The following is a 22311-nucleotide window of genomic DNA, read 5'->3' as shown; positions in this document are numbered from 1 at the left end:
AAGCCTGATACATCTGCTGTTGTTCTCAAACACCAAGCGCAGCAAAAAAGTGCGCACGATTCACCTTCCAGAAAGCTCAGATCATTTGAGGTTGGTCAGAGGGTCATTGTGCGCAACTGTCGACAATCAAATTGTGCTTGGCTTCCAGGGGTAATCTTGTTCCAACATGGACCTCTCACTTACCAAGTGCAAGTCGGAGATCGTAGTGTGAAGGTACATGTGGATCATCTGCTGTCATCTAATGCACAGGACAGAAAGGATGTTATGGGCAGTACCATGGCCAATGACTTTGCTCCTGATGTGAGTGACAAGGGCAATTCCAGTGATACCCAGTCACATGTTCCAGTGGAATCAAGGACAGTTCCCAGTCCTGAAAGAAGATACCCACTTCGACAGAGAAAGGCACCTAACAGATTAGATTTGTAGTATGGACTGATAGGGGGTTCTTTATCATAAGATGTTCTAACCACATGTCTACAAGGGTTATTATGTGAATCAGAAACTGTAGTCACATTTTTGCAAGTTGTTCACATTGTTAAGGGGTTAAAATCTATGGGGGAGGAAATGTAATGTATTGTTCATGCGATGCTATACTATGCACTACGGTAGTTCCCATGTGTTGAACGCTGGTTGGAGCAGCAAGAGAGTGTAACTGAGAGAGCGAAACCCGAAGCACTCACCAGTAAAGACTCTGCAGTGAAATGGTTGTCCGTGTTTTTCCTCTGAACAGTAGAACATAACAGAGCAGTTCCATAGACAGTAAAAGAAATGGACAGAGTGTTCACATAGACGTCAACGGCAGAAAATGAGGTCAACTAGAGGCACTCACTTCCTGATGGCTGAGCATACTGCGCAGGCTCAGACTGATCTTGACAACATAGATGTGACCAGAGCCATAGAGAAAGAGAGTTGCGACAACGGAAGTTCAAAACGCTTGATAGTCACGTGATTCATCTAGACCTCGAATAGTTCCATGAAGTGCTTTGGCGGGCAATTCAAAGTGTCTGTCACAGTGACAGAACTGCGATTTTTGGTAATTAATAGTCAATAAATGCATTGATTTTCAATAATTGTATTACACATCGACATGTTATACTTAACTAATATGTAACTTTCCATACCTTGCAAAAAAAAACAAAGTAGAATAATTTTCTCTAATTTCATAACGATGGATGAAACGGAATTAAGATGATTAAACGTCTTACCTTTTAAAAGTGCATCACGAACGGTCTGTTCTGCTGTAACTCAATGGCGTGGCTGCTACTTCCGGGAACTATTGAGAGTCTCCACGAGCCGCCATTGCTGTAAAAAATAATGTTCCATTGGAGTCTATGGAGTTGTCGCAACTCTCTCTCTATATGGCTCTGGATGTGACGTAAGCAACCTGTCTGACAGTTGTAAGTCTTCTAGTAGTTGTGGAAGGTGAAATCTGAATCACGTTGTTTAAATATTTTCTCCTGTTGCTTTTGGCTCACTATGGGCTTCTCCCCATTCTTCCCCTTTGACTTTATCTGACTTTATGTCTTCACGTCCCCCCCGACTGTCTCATAGACAGTAAAAGATTGCTTCTGAGCGTCTCCTCCTGTCTATACGGTAATTTCTCAACTGTGCGACAGAGGTTATGAGAGAGTTGGTTATGACGCAATCGTTAGCCTATTTTTACAAAAACAGCTTCTACGGGGTGATAGTGTAAGATAAAAGGTAATGGAACATTTTATGCATTGCCGTGTTCCTTTAAAAATAAACAGTGGACAAATGGAGTCTTTAAACGCCTCAGATGTAAAGTTATTCACTGTCAAAGTGACTCAAAAATTAATGGGAGTCAATGGGATGCTAACAGCAGGTGATGGCTTGGTTAGCAATGGACGCCCCTATGGGTGGAATGCTTTCCGACTGCTAGATTTCCCCCTTGAGCAGTTCGGTCTGGCCTCGCTCCATAGAGGAGTAATTATCTCAGAACAGAAACAGTTCGGACCAATGAAATCATCAGGGCGAGCTTTAGACGATGACGGACAGATGATAAACAGTAACGTAATCAACACCTCATCAAAGGGGCTTGGATTATATTGATTGAATCCTAAAGGGAGAGCTTGTTTGTATATGCATTCACCTTCACAATTTCTCACAATTTCACAATCATGTTGTGTTGGGTAAGTACTCTGTGTATCATTAAATTCTTTTACTTGGCAACACAGTGCAGTTGACATTTGACAATGCATCGCTTCGTTGCTCTGATTGGTTGTAGGTCTATCCAATTGAGGTCTTTCCTGGTTTCGGTTGAAACAAGCCCCATAATCACAGCCCAATGGAGCAGTTTCAGACTCATATTCTCATATTCTCATATTCTCCACGTCAGGCTACATCAAACCACGTCAGGCTATACAAATAAACTTGCCTCTCTCTCTCTCTCTCTATATATATATATATATATATATATATATATATATATATATATATATATATATATATATATATATATATATATATATATATATATATATATATATATATATATATATATATATATATAATATATAGTCTATATATATAATGTGAATATAAATGCTAATACAAACATCTAAGGACATGCGAAATGTGGTATTTGAGTGGTAAATACCAGATGGCTTTACTGCGACCTTTGGTATTTAAAACAGTTATATAAAGCTGAAAAAAAGTCTACGACAGTTAGAAAAAAGCAAATTGCAACCCAAACAGGAAACAGACCATTATTTTCTAATGAAAAGGATGTTTTTCACTTTAAAATAATTATCCAAATCATAAGTAGTGATTAGGTAGCACTTGAATAATTTAATTTTATGACAGTATTCAGAGTAAATAAAAGATGTATGTATATGTAGAAATATGTAATATCAGCAATTCAATGCAATGAATACATTTCTTTCATTTATTCTTAATTATTCATATAAAGATAAGGACAAATGTGAAAATTCCATCATAACATCTTTTTTATTTAGTTTTTTGTTTTAAGGACAACATATGTTTTTGATACATATCAAGATATTCCGAATCTTTAAATAGACTTAACAATCTCCATGTGCAAACATCCCGCTCATAGTAAAGACTGGATTGTGTGCGTCATCGCTGTCACTCACTTGACCTTTTGCCTGTCTGCGTCTGAAACAGTGAGTCCTATCTGAGTCCTTTCCTTCACCTACAGGGTCATTAATGAGACTATGACTCATCAGCACAGATCATTGTGTTCACTGAACATCTGCTTTTGGGACCTCATTGCACATATAAGAGAAGCTCACATATGGACTGCCTTACTAATTAGGATGTACAGTATATGCATTCATTTTTTGCATCAACAAGGGTAGATCCTACTTAGTAAATATTTTGCAGTGTCCATGTCATTCCTACAGAGCCGCTTTGGGGAATAACTCTTAGATTCTACTTGGTAAACATGTTGTTGTGTAAATACACTGGTGCACTGTGTCATAAAAGTATGCATACAGCGAACAGTTGTTCTTGTGCTGACACAGCTGTATGTATCACACAAATATTAGGATCAGAGGCAGTGCAAAATCAAAAGCTTTCATTATACATTAGGCAAAACATGGTTTTCACTTTCCTCTAATTATGTTGCTGTTTTCTTACACACGGATAATTTCATTTAATTTGTTTTTGTATAACATTAGCTTCAAGTTAAAAGGAGTGTGTTCCACACCTTCAGCAGCTGCATGAGCGGGTCAAACCCAGCCCAAAGTAAGAGGAAGCACTGTTTTTCTGTACCAAATATTTGCCTCCATCTCTTCTTTCATGGAACAGAGACATGCAGTGAATAAAACAGATTGTAATTGAGTCATTTTCAGTATTGTTTGATACAATTATTAGTTAGATGAAAAAGAATACACAATATTGTGAATGCCACATTTGTAAAAGGTATATGCACCTTTTTAGAATCTTGTGTGTTTATGTGTGTGTGTGTATATATATATACACCCCCCCCCCACCACACACACACACACACAAACGGTCTTCCTGTTCCTGTGGAGAAGCGGGGAAGATGCGGGAAGGGCGGGGAGTGGTCCCTGACAGACCTGCGAAAGCTGACCATATTCTGGAGAGACCATCAGTGTTGGCCGTCCCGGCTCGGTATTGGACCCTGAAGTGGAAGTCCTGGAGCGCCAGGAACCACTGTGTCACCCTGGCGTTGGTGTCTTTGGCCCAGGCCATCCATTGAAGGGGAGCGTGATCGGTGACCAGGGTTAAGTGGCGGCCCGGGAGGAAATAGCGGAGCTCCAGGACTGCCCACTTGACGACCTAACACTTCCTTCTTGACGGCCGCGTACCGCTGTTCCTACTGGGGTCAGCTTTCGGCTGATGTAGATCACCGGGTGTTCCTCACCGTCCAGCCCAACGGAGCTCCGACGGCACCTTCCGCAGCCGGTCGAGATGGTCCTCCCAGGTCTACGAGTGTATCACCACATCATCCAGATACGCTGTGGCGTAGGCCTGGTGCAGCCATAGGAGGACGGTCATCAGGTGCTTGAGCGCGGCTGGGGCCCCATGCAGGCCGAAGGGAAGGACCTGGTACTGCCAGTGGCTGCTCGGGGTGGAAAAGGCCGTCTTCAGCTTGGTCGCTGACGTGAGGGGGACTTGCCAATAACCTTTGGTCAGGTCGAGGGTCGAGATGAACCGGGCCCTTCCCAGGCGGTCGAGGAGCTCGTCGACGCAGGGCATGGGATAGCCGTCGAACTCGGAGACCTCGTTCAACCAGCAGAAGTCGTTGCAGAAGCGGAAGGTACCGTCGGGCTTGGGAACCATGACAAGGGGGCTGGACCATGGGCCTCTGGATGGTTTGATGACCCCTAACCTCAACATCTCCTGCACTTAGGAACCCGATAGGGCTGCTGCCGTATGATGACTCCGGATGGTGTTCAGACATCGTGCTCCAGCACGTGGGTCCACCCGGGGCGGGGGGAGAACACCGGCCCGAAAACTGACTGACCAGGTGCTGCATATCGCCCTTTTGGGTGGCGGCGAGCTGGGCATCCATATCCACAACCACAGGAGGTGACTCAGCGAGGGCGGATAGCTGGGGTCCGGTCCCTACCCAACGCTTCAAAAGGTTTATTTGATAGAGCTGGTCTTCCTTCCTCTTCCTGGGCTGACGTACACGGTAAGTAACAGGGCCTACCTTCTCCGTGACGGTGAATGGCCCCTGCCAGGTGACCAGGAACTTGCAGGCGGCCGTGGGAACCAACACCAGGACATGGTCCCCTCGCTGGAACTCCCGTGGTTGGGCCGCCCGGTTGTAAAGCATACCTGCTGCTTGACGAAGCGACTGCAGAAGGGCTCGTAGAAGGCAGTCCACCACAACTTGCTCCGCTACCTGGTGGGCAGTGCGACCCCCGGCCAATAGCCAGTGTTGGGCCAGGCTGGAGAGGTTCGCGGCCTGAGACAGGCCAGTCCGGCCTAAGATCTCCTTTTTCAACTCGTCATAAGAGGCACTCTGTTCGGCTGTCAGGGCGAAATAGGCACGCTGTGCTTCTCCCATCAGCAGTGGCGCTAGGATCCAAGCCCACTCGTTTCTGGGCCACGCCTCTAGAACGGGGATCGCCTCAAACATCTGAAGATAAAGCGCCACATCATCATGAACGGTCATCCACGGCAGTAGTTATGTCGCTTGGGCCCGGGGGTCAGGTAGCGGAGTTCACTGGGTGACAGCAGTGCGGAGCGTGGCGAGGTCCTGCTCTGTTTCCCCTTGGGGGGCATGTGTTCCATGATGGTCACCTCTTGCGGTGGTGGGCTGGCGGTCACGCTGCTCTCTGGGGGGACAGTAGAGAAAAGAGTTAGCCGAGTCTCCTGGAGACATCTCTCACCTTGACTCTGTCTCTGCCGCTTATGAAGCGTGTGCCGGATGACGAGCAGCTGTGACCGCTCAGCCCATGCAGGGGTATCCGGTCCGTTTCCAGGGTGACGCTGTCAGAGGCTCGGGACATTTGTCACAATATATATATATATATATATATATATATATATATATATATATATATATATATATATATATATATATATATATATATATATATAACACGTATTCATTTTATAAGTATATAAATAAAGTACTGAGAAAAGAGCCAATATCACACACACACACACACACACACACACACAAACACACACACACACACACACACACACACACACACACACACACACACACACACACACACACACACACACACACACACACACACACACACACACACACACACACACACACACACACACACACATATAGTTATATATAAATAAACCGATTAACTAAATAGTGGAGGCTTTGACTTATTGCATTATTCTGGAGCTGTGTTGCCCAAACTATTGGGACACCCCTTCAAATCATTGAATTCAGGTGTTCCAATCACTTTCATGGCCACAGGTGTATAAAATAAAAGTTCTCTAGAGTGACTCTGGCTGCGTCCGAAAACCTAGGCAGCTGACTCGTTGCCTCCTGCATGAAGGCACCTCACAAAACTGATTTTAGACATACTTCTAAGGCAGTGTAACAGTTTAATGATCTACAGCAAAATAGAGCAAGCTTTGGTGAGAACTAAACGCATATTTAATTACTACATTAGTAATTTCTCGCTAGAAATGACATCAGAAGTGGAAAATATCGGTAAAAAACATACATTTACACACAAACTGACCAGCAAATGCAACTTTCGGACACCATCTTTTTCCCCCAGCTCAACTGTCACTTAATGGAAAGCTCAGGATTGTGGGATATCAAAGGCAGCGAAGGATACATGTATGCTGCCTTTAAAAATTGATCAGATGAAGGCATCTCAGGAGACAGGAAGTGAAGCTAACATTAGATTCGGATGTGGCTTGATGCCTTCCTGCCTTGAAATGTGTCCTCCGAAGGCAGCATTTTTCAGGTTTCGGACACAGCCTCTGTCTGGCAACTTAATGGGTGTGGCGAGGGGGGTGTGGTTCTGCGTGGTCTGCAGCGGGAGAGAGAGCACAGAGTGGAGCGGCAAGTAAATAGGTCAAGCACAGATGCAAACACCTGTTTCTGATTGCAGTGATGGGCGTGGAGAGAGCGCATTTAAGCCGCGGCCGGGAGAGAGTCGAGAGAGAGAGTTGGACTGGGACTTCGCGTGTGCTTGCTACAGAGACTGAGAGATACAGAGACTGAGTTATATGCTACGGAGCGATCCATATCGTGGAGAACCTGAGATACCACACTGAGAGTGTGTGATTTATTGTTTTTGAAAGACTGAATAAAAGAAAGCGAGTCCCAGTCAAAGCCGACCCCTGTCTACTTCCTTCCTTAACAAGAACTTTATTACAATGGGTTGGCCAGTTTCCAGAAGAACGGTACTTGTCTGCCAAGTGTAACGTTTGGTGGAGGGATTATAGTGTGGGGTTGTTTTTCAAGGGTGGGGCTTAGCCCCTTAGTTCCGGTGAAAGGGACTCTTAATGCTTCAGCATACCAAAACATTTTGGACAATTTCATGCTTCCAACTTTATGGGAACAATTTGGGGATGGCCCCTTCATGTCCCAACATGACTGCACACCAGTGAAGTTATAAAGCAAGGTCCATAAAGACTTGGATAAGCAAGTTTGATGTGGAGGAACTTGAATGTCCTGCACAGAGTCCTGATCTCAACCCGATAGAACACCTTTGGGATGAATTAGAGCGGAGACTACGAGGCAGGCTTTCTCGTCCAACATCAGTGCCTGACCTCACAAATGCGCTTCTAAAAGAATGGCCAAAAAAGCAGATAAACTCACTCCTAAACCTTGTGGAAAGTCTTCCCAGAAGAGTTTAAGCTGTAATAACTGCAAAAGGTGGGATACCTTCATATTAATCCCTACGGATTTAGAATGGGATGCCATTAAAGTTCATGTGCATGTTAAGGCAGGCATCCCAAAACTTTTGGAAATATAGTGCATTTCAAAACAATAACACGATAATAATAACAATAATTGTAATTTCCAAAGACTATAAAAATGTCCAGTTGACCTCAATGCTTGAAAGTCATTTTATTTGATGAGAATTTGTTACATATAAAGGCAGCAGTGAGTGAAATATAAACCCACAAATAAATACAAAGAAATATTTTTTATTACAGAAGGAAGGACATTGTTAGGATGTAGGCAGGAGGAAACTGACACTGTATTTGACAAACATGAGTCCCAATGAGCTAACTGGCAAATAAACTGGTAAATCAACACAGAACACATACGTCTATGTACAACACATGCTCATGTATGTTAAGCCACTATTAAACCTAAATTCTGACTTCTTTTTGTTGTTATTCTTGTTTCTTTGACGTATGAACAACTGACTAACATCAACAACAACAAAGAGAATACCTTTAGACTTTTAACATCACTATAACTGTTATTCCATAAGTCTCAGCCTATGTTATTAACAGCAACAATCACATTTTCTTACTGGGCCTTTGATGCATTACCTTTTGACCACTTTAATATGCTGTTTTTGTTAAAGAACTGTTAATAAGTATAACTAACTGTATATTGCACTTGTGAAACATAAGGGGTTAGAGCCATAGGGCCACTACAAAAGTAACAAATGTGGAAATGTTACCAAAGCCCTTCTGTCTGTAAAGATTTTCAACAGTAGTATTGAGAGAATATAAACATGCTGTCAACTGCGACTGAGATAAAAAAAGGACATTGATGTTAACTAATACTTTTGTCCAATATCATCTCACTCATAAACATAAAACTGTGATCTTTGTAACGGTGGAGTATGTTGAGGTCTGTGCAGGAAAGGAAAGTGAAATAATCTATCTTGGTAAAGCTAAACAAAACAGTACCAAAATTTTTCTTTTTCCTATACCCATCATGCTTTGCACCCTCCATGTACTGCCACTTGGTCAACAGGTGCCAAGGCATGCCATTGGGCGAACTGAATGGAGTTGACCCTTCCAGTATGTTCATAACACATTTATCATCATCGTATTGCCACAACTGTCCAACAGGGTGCAGCACAGAAGCGTCCAAAAACAGTTTGTCCATGCAATGATCCAACTGGCTGAGCTCTCCAAGGTGCTTAGCTGACTTTCAATATAAATCTGTGCATCAGTGGATAATGTGACTGTAGACACATCCTGTTCTACTAAATCCATGTCAAGTCTCCAGCAATACTGATCTGAAAAGTTTCCACATATACAGTTTGTTGCCATAGCTTTAAGATGGATCTGTGGCAGAGCCGGGTCTCTTTTGGTTGGTTAATTCCATGTAAATGTCAGAGCGGAGGAACCGAGGATACGAGTCTCTTTCCATTAGTCCAAAGATTCTGCTCTGAGCCAGGTCAAAGCAGTCTCCGCAGATGTTCTCCATATTTTCCTTGATGTGCTCCCTTGTGTACGAGTCCAGATTAACCTTGGAAATAAAATGAAGACTCTGCTTAAGACACTTTTCATATTTATTTTGGATTGTGTTTTGGCACATCTGCTCCCTGGAATATATTACAAATTTGCAAGTAAAAAAAGTAAAATAATAATAAATTACAACAACACCGTGAAACTTGAAAAAAATAAGTAAACTAAGTATATATTTTTGATTGTTCCTTTTTGTCAACTCAAATGCATTATTCTGTGTATTCTGCACACTTCACACACATGACATTATGTACATTTCTATAGAATTACTGCGTGATTTTAGTATAAATGTCACTTCTTGTGGTCAGGTCAGTTTAATTATTTAAAAAAAAATTGATTATATATATATATAATCAATATATACATATATATAATCTATATATAATCTATATATAATCTATATATATATATATATATATATATATATAAAATCAATATATCAATATATCAATATATATATATATATATATATATATATATATACAGTCGTGGTCAAAATTGTTGGTACCCCTGGTAAATATGATCAAATATGGCTGTAAAAAAATAATCTGCATTTTTTATCCTTTTGATCTTTTATTTAAAAAGATCACAAGAATCCAACCTTTCATTTAAGTAAAAATCACATTATGAAATAAATGCTTTTCTCTAAAACACATTGGCCACAATTGTTGTTACCCCTAGAATTTTAAATGAGTAAAATATCTCTGAAGTATATTTACATTAATATTTACATTTTTTAGCACACCAAGGTGTCAAGGAACATGAAATTGTCCAGCTATGATGTCTTGATTCACAGAAGTATAAATATAAGGAAGCATAAAATGGGTTTGGTGCAAACAGGTATAAAAAGTATCCCATGCCCACAGCTAAAAATACCACTGGATGGTATTTTCCTTAATGTTGTAGGCCTATTTTTTTGCTGGAGGTCCTGGACATCTTGTTCAGATACATTGTATCATGGATTTTAGCAAATACCAAAAGATAAAAAATCAAAACCTGATGGATTCTGCTAGAAATCTTATAATGGGCCGTGGTTGGATCTCCATCAAGACAATGATCCAAAACAAATGTCAAAATCAACACACAAATGTGTCACTGAGCACAAAATGAAGCTTCTGCCATGACCATCCCATCCCATGACCACCGTTTCCTGACATGAACGCTATAGAAGATGTGTGGCTGAACTAAAGAGAAGAAGCACCAGCATGGAGCTGGGAATCGGAAGGATCTGGAGAGGTTCTGTATGGAGGAATGGTCTCTGATCTCTATTCAGGTGTTCTCCAAACTCATCGGGCATTATAGAAGAAGACTCAGAGCTGTTATCTTGGGAAAAGGAGGTGGCAAAAAGTATTTAATAAAAGGGTACCAACAATTGTGGCCAACGTGTTTTGGAGAAAAGCATTAATTTCATAATGTGATTTACCCCTCATTTTCAATTATTTTACTTTAATGAAAGGTTCGATTTTTGTGAATTTTTAAATAAAAGATCAAAAGGATAAACAATGCAGATTTTTTTTTTACAGCCATATTTGATCATATTGACCACGACTGTATATATATATATATATATATATATATATATATATATATATATAGAGAGAGAGAGAGAGAGAGAGAGAGAGAGAGAGAGAGAGAGAGAGAGAGAGAGAGAGAGAGAGAGAGGAGAGAGAGAGAGAGAGAGAGAGAGAGAGAGAAAATCATAAAATATTTTATTTTTGTTTACATAAAGTTTACATTAAACTTTATTATCATTTACCGTCAAAACTGTTTTTGTTTTAAAAATGTTATTAATATGCAAACTTTTGCTTGTCAAATAAAACTTTAAACATACCAGGAGCAATTTTGTGGCAAGCAAACCAGAAAAGAAAAAACTAAAACTTTTTAAAAACGTTTAAAAAACTTGTTATTAAATGACACTAAGCTGAAATAAAATTAAATATAAATATTACACGGAAAACTAAAAGAGAATTAGAAATGTTGCCTTGGCTGGAAACTAAGCAAAACATTTTATGAAAACAAATGAAACCTAAATATTAATATTTAAAAAGAACAAAAAACAAGACAAATGACAAAAGCACATAGCAAAACTACTACACTAAAAGAAACTAAAATAAATTCAAATGAATAAAAAATTCGCTAAAATAATTCATTCAAATTTTTTGTTCTTACCTCTTTGCAGGACTGTATTGAGATGTACTCAGTGAATATCTTCTTTGCTCTGGATGCCATTTTGGACAGCGATTTGATCCTCTTGAAGTCCTCACATGCCAGCCAGAAGTCCAGATTCTCCTCACTGAACTCTGTTTGCAGGAAGGAGCGGAAAACTACCAGGCCATCTGAAGAAGGAAAGAGAAAATTACTTTTAAATTACTTATAAATTAAGGTTTATTAGAAAACAGAAAAAGGATTAAATAATCTGGAGTAAATCTGGATATGGATCCAGGAGCAGAGGTTAATGTGAATAAACGACATGGTTTAAAACAGCAGTAACAGAAATCAGCACAGCTGTCATATCAAATGAGACATATCTTACATTTGTGAGAAAGCAGCGCATCAAGTGACTCTGCCCATTTGAGAGCTTCCTCTGGCGTCGGTCTGTGGATGAGCAGACAGAGTGGTCAACAAAGCCATGACTCACACTAATGATCCATTCACAGATAATTATAGCACACAATATAGGCCATCCTTTCAATAACTCCAAAACGTCACTGATGTTTTGATTGCTCATAACACTTACATCAAAGCCCAGCCCATTCACCCAATCAGTGTTTCTGAATGACTATCACATGGACTCACTTGTCTGACTTAAGGACTTTCTCAAGCTTGCTGGCTGGATTGCTTCCATGTCTGTCGTTGGTCTTCTTCCGCAGAAAAGTCAGGCGGTTTTTCATGTCTTTGGCACTGTGTGACAGGACAAACAGTATAACAATCATGTGATTTATTAGCTAACGGTTCACTCAAGTGCTTCTGGGAGGAAATGTGATCTAGTTGCAGTCATAAGCTTTATTGTAGATGGAACATGGCTAGTAAAGACATTAATAATGCTTTGCACCAATGAACCTGAGAATGTAAAACACTACGTGTACATCTCTTAAAGCAGAACACTAAATATTCTATAAAGGCATTCACCTAAAAAAATAGCATAAGCCTATTTTTATGATAAAAAGAATACTGGGTAACACTTTATTTTACAGTCTCATTGTTTCATAAGTTACATGTAGTTACTATAGTACGGTAATAATTTATGCATAATTAAATGCAAATAACCCTAAACCAATCTCTAACCCTATTGTAAGTACATGTAGTTACTTAATATTATTCAGTACTTAAATATATAATTACAGTTCAAAACCTTAAAATAAAGTGTAGCTGAGCACTGTATATTAATTTTTATGTAAATAAAAAAATATATAGATAAAGGAAACAAAAAAAGAAATATTTTGTTTGCATAAAGAAAATTAATCTTATTTGTAGGACCATACAGACTTTCATTGTGACATTATTTTTATGATGATGAGGCACATTCTCCATTAAATTCTCATTATTGTAATGCAAAATTACTTGGATGGTATAACCTAATTGTGTTGAGCTGACTCATATTGTATATTTTTTATTTGTTATTTTATTATTCTGAACCAGGCAAATCTGATGGTACTACATAATGTTTGACAATATAATGAGAATGAGATTTTCTTCCCATTACAATAGGTTACTGATAACTGGCCCAGGGAAGAAAATCTGCTCATGAAATTAATGATACAATGCAAAAATGTAATGGTGCTACAAATAGGCTATTTTCTTAATTGCAAAATTAAAAAAATATTATATTTTCTTTTGATTTCGGGGAGATATATATTTTCCCCAACATTTCTTTATAGTTTTATGAGATTCACTCAATCAAATTGCAGATGAAGTAGAAGAAAGTTGCTTGACTTACAGATTCTTGGATTTCTTCTTTTTGACACCAGTTTTTCCCATGTCACATTTACAGTTTGGTTTGCCACAAACCTGAGGAAGATTTACAAAATAAATATATTTTTAAACTTAAACAAAATAATGATTTTTGAGTATGAATCATCATTGACAGTGTTGGGGGTAACACGAGTTACATAATCAGATTACTTTTCCCAAGTAACAAGTGGCTTTTTTCCTATCACATTTTCCTATTGTATTAATCATCATAAATGAGTTATTGAAATCGGACATTGTGTTACCATGGAAACAGTACTTTCTTTTAGGAGGTGTCATGTTTCATATTACAAAATGTTGACTCTAGGTTCCATATTTGTTTTGTGACAGAAGTGATATTGTGACAGAAATGTATTAATTTATGACAGGAGAACATGCAAAAATTCTGTGGAATGTGGGTGACACCCAGGGGCTAGGAACTTTTTATAGGAACTTTATGAGTGATATCAACTTCAAATTTGCAACACAACTTAGATTTTATAGCATTTTTTATAGATGATTATTTTTATTTATTTATTTATTTGGGGGGGGGGGGGTTATATTTTGTAAAAAAATTGAAAGAAAATTATAAGGTACATATGCTTTACAGTAAATGTAAACTTCTATAACTTTTTCAGTCTTTAATATATTTGTTTCACTAAAAATGATCTGCTGAGCGTCTGCTTTAAAAAGAGACCAGCCTTATTCCAAACCTATATTCCAACGCATTCATGAATTACAACAATTTAAACAAACATGGCCACTAGCAAGCGCTCGTCTAGGCGACCACAAACAACTTCTTGTTTATAACGCGACCAGGGCAGACTTAACCTGTGCGTGGTGTTGGCCATTACATACAATAAGTTTCCTGTATGTGAGCCAGACTCAGGTGAAATTTCATTACATGGTTATCCAACCATATTCAGTTCCTCAGAATCAGATGACACCAGCAACATACTTTCTGCATGATCAGAAGAATATGCTGAGTGTATTTCTAAATCAAGCAGATCACTTAAACTCACTTTCTTGAATTCGCTTGAAATATTTGCTATTCCCCAAATTCCTCCGTCAGCTTAACCCCCAATGAGTGTAGCCGCTGCCCTGTCTCAGAAGCAGCTCGATAACTCAGAGCTAGTGTGATTTCTCAATGTTAAGTGGTCTCCTAATTTTTTCCAGAGCTGTATATATTTTTGGTTCATTGTATTATTGTATTTAAACATTAAGTTATTTTTTTTATTACAAAAATACTTCTTAAAGCTGTTATGCTATGATAACACTTTTTTGCAACTTATTTCAACTCTTTTTTGTTCAAAAAAGTTTTATGAAACTTACCCATATTCTAGTGTTGATAAAAAAGGGATGCAAGAAGCTAGAATAAAATGTTTTTTGTTTAAAAGAAGAGTCAGCTCTTTCTTTTGATATATTGCCAACTCAGATATTCGTAAAACAAAATATTCTATGGGCAATTCAATTTTGGTGAAAATGTTTTAAAAAAACTGACGGTGGCTGTCAACTTTTTTTTTTAAACGTTGGTGGGGAAAGAGTTAAAAGTATCCAAAAGTTACGTAATACATTACATTCCATTAAAAGTAAGTAATCTTTACTTTACTTTAAAATTACTTTTTTTAGGGAGTAATGCAATATTTTAATGCATTACTTTTAAAAGTAACTTTCCCCTACAATGAAGTTTTAACAAAAGTTTAGATTTTTAAATGAATCTAGTCATATCAAAAAAAACATGCTATTCAGAATAAAGAATTGAATCTGCAGTATTTTTAACAAATTTGTATGCACCCTCCTCCCAGTGAAGAGCAGGCAGATCTGGTGGACAGATCCTCCGTTCTTGGTAAGCTCTTTCCTTAAGGTCTGTGGGGACGGGATCGCCCAGCGCTCTGGAGGTTCTCGCTTAGTCTCTATGCAGTCGATGGCCTGATCTGAGATGAAGCGAGGAGACCGGGGCTCCTGCAGCAAACTACCCTCGCTGTGCGTCCGTCTGTGGAGGGACCTCTGCACACACAAGCCTCCGCTCTGCTGCCCATCGCTAGGAGATGATTCCACCATACTCCTCCTCTTCAGAAATCCTTCATCGCTGTCCTCGTCGTCTTCTTCTTCTTCCTCCTCCTCATCATCAGTTGATGGTGAGGTCAAAACATCTGCGTTAAAGGAACGATCCAGACACAGCTTTGGGATGACTAGAGGGGAGGAAGATGATGATGAAGATGTGGGTCTTGCACCAACACTAATGGTCTCAGAAGCACTCTCGCCCTCCCCCTGCTCCCTTTTCTCCAGTTCTGACTCTTGCCCACCTCCTTTCACCTCCTTCTGTCTGTCCTTCCAAGTCTCGGAGGTCTCCAGGTATGGAGGTTTGCAGGCGTCTCGAGGGGGCGGCGCAGTTTGGTTGGCATCTCCGGTGCTGCCGTGCAGATCTTGGTAAGAAAGCTGCTGAGTTGGAGAGCTGCAGTTGGTTCTTCTCATGATGGGCGATGCAGAGGGGCATGATGGGGAACAGGGCTCAGACACACTGTGAGGGTTGAAGCCCAGCAGACCCAGATCAGTCTGTTCGGCTGCTTTTGGCTCCACCATCTGTCAATACACAATTGAAATCAACATTTTACAAATAGCTCTGGATTTAACAATTGTCTACTACTTTATTGCTAAAAAACTGAAAAAAAAATGCATCAAATAAATAATAAATAAACCTGTATAATGTACTTCACTTGTACTATCAGCTCTTAACACCTGTATATATTCAGTGGCAAAATCAGAGCAAATTTACGTACATAAAAATACTGTATTTTATGTAAATGAAAAACATAATACATACAAATATAAGTTATTTAAAAATATATACCATATTTACATGTTTTATATATATTATAATTACACACATTATAATTATATACATTTTCATATATTAAGTAAATGAGGAAAACACAAAACGGTGGTATATAACTATGGTATATCTAAAAAAACATCATGAAAAAAAAAAACCTTTATAGTTTGTAGTTTAAAAGTGTATAACTACTTAAGGCTCCAGATATTACTCATTATTAATTACAACCAATTTTGACATGCTGTTTTCTCATACGACCAACAGAAATTGTTATTAGAATGAATTTTTTCCCCCATATGCAATTATTACAGTACTTTGCAGGGAAAATTAGAAAAATATGTCATTATATATGAAAATACAAATTCCTTTACAAAAACATAATTGGAGTCTCTAGAATACCAAACATGTGGTACCAAACATCAATGAATAAATAAACCGATTAAGAAAGAAAGAAAGAAAGAAAGAAAGAAAGAAAGAAAGAAAGAAAGAAAGAAAGAAAGAAAGAAAGAAAGAAAGAAAGAAAGAAATCAACTCTGCAACACTGCATTGTATTGGATATTGATTTCTTATGCACCAGTGAGAATGTGAAGGCGTGTGGGAAGAAAAGTGAAAAGCAAAAAAATTTGTGGAAATTGTATTTTACATCTCCCTATTGTAGAGGAAAAGGTTAATGTATTCATGCGACCTACACATCTAATCAGCTCATAAAGTAGTTTGCTGGCAGCACAACTGACTCACAAGCTCTGCTACTCAGCTCTTTAAAGACACAGTGACAGCACAGATAGAATGCCATAATTCTATATGTATATGCTCACTCAAGTGTATTTGTCAAACACTATGTGCAAAAACCAAGATATTAGATTATTTTACAACTTTAAACTAGTGATTTTCTGTCTTGTGGCCATGTTAAGCTACAATGCATTTTCATACATCCATCTCTAAGATGTCTTCTTAAATGCTAATAAAATCACAATGGTGCTAAAGATGAAAATAAAAACTGTAAAAGCTCAAGACACATACAGAACGTGTAGAAAAACATTGTCAATGACCTTACCTTCATAAAGATCCAATGTTTCGCCCCTACAAGCAAGTAATGTAGTCCTCCATCATACTAGCATTCATTACAACAGCCCTGTTCTATCTCTCTACACTCTCTTTCTTTCTCCCTCTCTTTTCTTTCACGCCGTCACATGCGCGTGTCTGTTTGTGCTAGTCTGATGATGATGTCGCTGCTCTCCTGATGTCACTTGCCCACCAAGCGGAGAAAGTGAGAGAGAGCAAGAATAAGAAACAAACATTATGTTTAACTCGTATGTGCACTGTATGGAGTGTAGCGAGCATCTGTCACATAGTCTGTTGAAGTCAACAAGAAATCATAAAATAGGACTTCAAAATAGGACTTTTGTTGCTCTTAGTCAAGTCAACTTTATTTATATAGCGCTTTTACAATGACCATTGTTTCAAAGCAGCTTCACAGTGTAAAACAGGACAATATTGCAACACAATTTGATTCGACTGTACAGTCCTGAAGAAAACAGTGGATATTTAATTCAGTCGAAATTTTAGTGTCCCCAACTGAGCAAGCCAAGCCAACACCTGTGTCCTGGTCTTTTAGCTTTGAAGCCATCTGTATGCTCCTGTACTCCCAAATGCGGATGAAAATAACTTTTACACAAATCTAAAATCTACAAGGAAAACGTACAAAAAATATTGTTGCACTACAAACATTATCCAATCAGATGCTCTCTAGAATGAGAATCCTCCTGCAACCAACTAGCAAATAGCAAATCCTGGATTATGGCTGTGATTAATCTTTCTAATTTAACAAATTAATACATTTACAACATGAAGTTGAGTCGGACATAATGAGAAAGAAAAAAAAGAAAAAATAATTAAAGGGTTACTTCAGTGATTACAGTCAGAAAAAAAAAGTACATTGCTGTCACTGGGGCGGTACCCTAAGGTACAAAACCAAAAAGGTACTAACATGTACCTTTATGGTATTAATATGTACCTTTAAGGTACTATGCAGTCTTAAAGTACTGATATGTATCTTTTAAGTTAACGCCAAACTCTGGTTGGGCCAATCACATCTTGAATAGAGTCTGTGGGCGGGGCTTAACATAATGATGGCCGGGTTGCGCTTGCGTGCTACTAGTAAACACAGAAACTGGCGAACGGCGATGTTTCGAAATCAGCTTTGACCGTGACTCTGGAAGACTTGGAGTTAAGCTTTTCTCTGAGAAAAGAACAAAGAACGGCACTGAAGTCATTCTTAAGAAGGAAAGATGTGTTCAACATATGCCTGACATGACTTCTTGTTTAAATGGGAAATCAACACAGCACAGAAACCTGAGCTCATCAAGTGATGCCATGGGGTCTTTAATACATATTCATGGCCTTGTGCATGTTAACTAAAATGAAGAATTTTTTTTTTTTGCAAGCTTTCAACATTTAGTGATTTTCTCCACCTTTAAATTAAAAATAATTTTTCAGCTGATGTCATAAAGACCACTTATATTTCAATCTCTGCCCTGCTCCAACCATATAGACCATTCATGAACCAGTCAATTCTGATGGATAGAGTTTTTTTCTCTCATCGAATAAGCTGTTTTACACATAATATTACATTATTGAAGCAAAATAGGTTGTGAACACAGTTTGACGTGCAACACCACAAAACATTTTAAGTTAAATAAGAAAAAAGCTCTCTAAATGCTATCATTTTGCCGATGCTAGCACTGTCCCTCCTGAGCGATTATACTCCACCACTGCTGGAGAACTGCAGACATGCTGTGGTTAAATGCAAAATCTAAGTGGGTGTTTTTGTGAGCGAGTGTGCTTGTGTTTGATTTAGTACCTGGTCAGAGCCTATTCTCTCTCTTAGGGCGAGCTGCTTGTCAATATTGTCTCTCAGACACTGAACGACCCTCCTCTTCTGCTCGGATGAAAAGGCTTCCAGGCTGAACAGACACTCTGTCCTCTACATAGAAACACAAAGAGAGCGTGTAAGCTACATTAAGGGAGTGATTATGAAAGCCTGTGTGTGTATGTGAGAGAAAGAAATTATTAATTTGAGAAAAGAAGAAATGAAATATTTTTATGGCACAAGGATGATTTTAAAAGCACGTTCTACCTACAAAGAAACCTCAGTGCCATGCACTATTATGCTGGAGCACGGCATATGAGAGTTGCAATCATACTCACTCGCACATTCATGTCAGTGTGTGTATGTGTGAGGTGTTGTCAGGGAGATGGGCAGATGGCTGGGTCGATGAATGTGTTTGCTCGAGTAAGCAGGCTACGTCTTTCAGGCACGTTTACTCTAGAGAGAAAGAGCAGCTCTAAAGGCTCTAATATGTGACGTAAGCCCCAGGCTCACGAGGCCCTCCATTTAACGGTGCACAACATTTACATCCTGTAAATGTTTATCACAGGGCCATCCTGTTGGGTCAACGCTTCAATGGGAAACATGTTACATTGTATTGCAGTGCAGTGTTAGGCATGATGAAGTCTTGAAAAGTGCTGTGAGCAGAAATCTGTGCTGAAGGAGTGGGTCGGTGGTTAGATGCAGGATCTCACCTCTATCCAGTAGGAGATGTACAGCCGCAGTTTGTCTGCAGGAACTGGAAAGAAGGAGACAGAAGTGTGAATTTCTTCATCCCGAGGCTGTCAGGGTGTTTTTTTTTTTTTTTTTTGTGAACACCCACTTGTTACTAGATATATGGCAGCCATATGTGCACTGCATACACTGCTATTCAAGTTCACAAAAAAATGGCAATAAACCAATTTATGTTCAGATTTTTATATATAAAAACAAAAATTATAAACAAATATTTTTTGTTAATTGTAATAAACTGAAATAAAATATAAATATTAGATGAGAACTAATCTTAAAAAAACATATACAAAAATAATAAATGTTGCCTTAATTGCTTTTTATTGCCAATGTGTATAGAGCTTGTAATGAAACGAGACTTTCCCAGACATCCTAGGTTTTCTATGAAAACCCGTAGACTTATTTTTATGTGAAGGACTGAGGACGTTTTGCCGGTAAAATCAAAGGGATGTGACATTTAAGCGTGCTCCCGAGAGCCTCTCTTCCATTCAATGACAGCTGAAATGAATGCTTACACAATGCTCAGGTCAGGATAATGCCAAAAGAGCCATTCTGTATTGTAATGTTAATGTCTCATGCAAAGAAAAGGGAGTAATTCAAACTATAGTCTCACATTGTCAGATCAATATAGTCTAGTCTCAAATATACTTTATAATCAAGCTATCATAACAGTGTTATTTTAATTACCTCATCGGTCTACATGATGCCGGTGAATTGCAAAGCTTGTTGAAACATATCCACATTGCTATGATCAGATTGCTTTCTCAACTGCTGCTTACTCGCCATCATTTTTGTTGTGGATTTTTACATATCCATCTAACTGTCACTCTTAGCAGCATGGATTGCATCTATGTTCGCTAACAGTATATCGATGAAAAGGTTTTTCCAACTTCTTTTTAATCTTAAGCAAAAAATTAAAAACTTTGCCTTGAGTATATTGGGGCATTCAGTCTCTTGTACTGTACATGTGCAGCTCACTTAATGGCCACCAGTGTCGTTAATAACAAGGGTTTCTGAATTCTCCATATAATGCAAAAAAAATTACACTGATATAATGCTAAATATATATATTTGCTTGGTAAGAGTGTGTTCAACTAAAATGTGAAAGTGTGTAAATTTTGGTCCTGTTCTGGAAAATTACCATATGAGAAGAAAAGCTTTATTAAAATGTTTAATTATCCAAACTACATTTATATAAACATACATACTTACAGTATATCATTTTCATATCTAAATTAAGTATGTATGCTTTGAATACACATTTTACATATTGACATATTAATATTGTGATATTGTAATATAGTTCTAATAATGGAATATATATGTAATTTCAATAAAGTGGCTTTAATTTCATATCCAAAAGGACAAAGGTCAGTAGACTAATGGTTATTTCAGAAACCGAGATGTCAAATAAAGGTTGAAGATAGAAATGCCCTCTGTGCCACATGCTGCAGTATTTCTGTTCTCAGGAAGGTAAAGAATACACTGTCCCGCCCACCCTGCCTATAATGAGCCATACCGGAGACATGGCCATTGTTCCTAGCAGACACATAGAGAGAGGAGAGCTGTGCTCTCATCACACGCACATACTCATTCCCACAGTCTTGACGCCTCCTTCCTGACTATCGCTACTAACACACAGTTACAAATAACACAGGGTGGACCTCCTTCACATCCCCTCCATTCTAAACAATAAACTCAGAGATATTATATACAGATAGACTGAATGATTGAGACAGACAAACAGACAGACATTATTATGCTTATTATATTATTATTATTTATATTATTAATCTGACTGTACTCACACAGCATGAAAACTGAACTGAACTGGACTATGACATTTTTTACAGAACTGCGGAACAGTTTTTCTCAATCGCTTTGACTTAATTCTCAATCTCAAATTAAACTTGTTTTCTCAAAACAACAGGCCTAAGTTTCTTGTTCACATCAGATTTGAATTTCGGCATGTGTGCAAAAGAGAGTACAGTTGTCTACAATTTGCACAATAACTAAATACACTTGGCTTGCTGATCAAAACGGATGTGTGAAACTTAGTGAAACTCTTCACAATCAGAGGGATGGATGGATGGATGGATGGATGGATGGATGGATGGATGGATGGATGGATGGATGGATGGATGGATGGATGGATGGATGGATGGATGGATGGATGGATAGATAGATAGATAGATAGATAGATAGATAGATAGATAGATAGATAGATAGATAGATAGATAGATAGATAGATAGATAGATAGATAGATAGATAGATAGATAGATAGATAGATAGATAGATAGATAGATAGGCACCGCCCCACCATCATTTCGATTTTTTTTATAGTAATTAAGTTCAGTTATTCAGTTAGAAAACAGACAGATTTGGTTTCAAAACTGTAATTAGTACCTATTTAAGGGAGTTTGTCAATGTACTGTGTTGTTGTTCTGTTTTTCATTTAAGAATAATAGTCTAATGGACCCAAAATTCAAGCAACCCACCGCATTGGCACTAATCAAAAACCAA

The 22311-nt window shown here is 38.5% G+C and overlaps 1 protein-coding gene across 6 annotated transcripts in view; it reads right to left on the bottom strand.

The window, feature by feature from the left end:
* Window positions 1-8005: 8005 nt before the first annotated feature.
* LOC137070674 (regulator of G-protein signaling 3-like) overlaps window positions 8006-22311 on the bottom strand; it is a 52634-nt gene continuing 38328 nt past the window's right edge. For 5 of the 6 annotated variants that reach the window (XM_067438019.1, XM_067438020.1, XM_067438021.1 and 2 more), the window contains 8 exons: window positions 19751-19794; window positions 19029-19151; window positions 15130-15918; window positions 13325-13395; window positions 12184-12288; window positions 11921-11982; window positions 11557-11723; window positions 8006-9388 (listed from right to left, as the gene is read on the bottom strand). In XM_067438019.1, the coding sequence (XP_067294120.1) occupies window positions 9194-9388; window positions 11557-11723; window positions 11921-11982; window positions 12184-12288; window positions 13325-13395; window positions 15130-15918; window positions 19029-19151; window positions 19751-19794 (1556 nt within the window). In that variant the 3' untranslated portion in view covers window positions 8006-9193. Of the gene's footprint in view, window positions 9389-11556; window positions 11724-11920; window positions 11983-12183; window positions 12289-13324; window positions 13396-15129; window positions 15919-17222; window positions 18271-19028; window positions 19152-19750; window positions 19795-22311 lie in introns of those variants that run through there. The other variant, XM_067438024.1, reaches the window with a different exon arrangement.

The sequence above is a fragment of the Pseudorasbora parva genome, chromosome 3 (genome assembly GCF_024679245.1).
Source record: "Pseudorasbora parva isolate DD20220531a chromosome 3, ASM2467924v1, whole genome shotgun sequence".
NCBI classification, from domain to species: Eukaryota; Metazoa; Chordata; class Actinopteri; order Cypriniformes; family Gobionidae; genus Pseudorasbora; species Pseudorasbora parva.
Note: the sequence above shows the minus strand (reverse complement) of the source record. Positions and strands in the feature narration are given on the sequence as shown.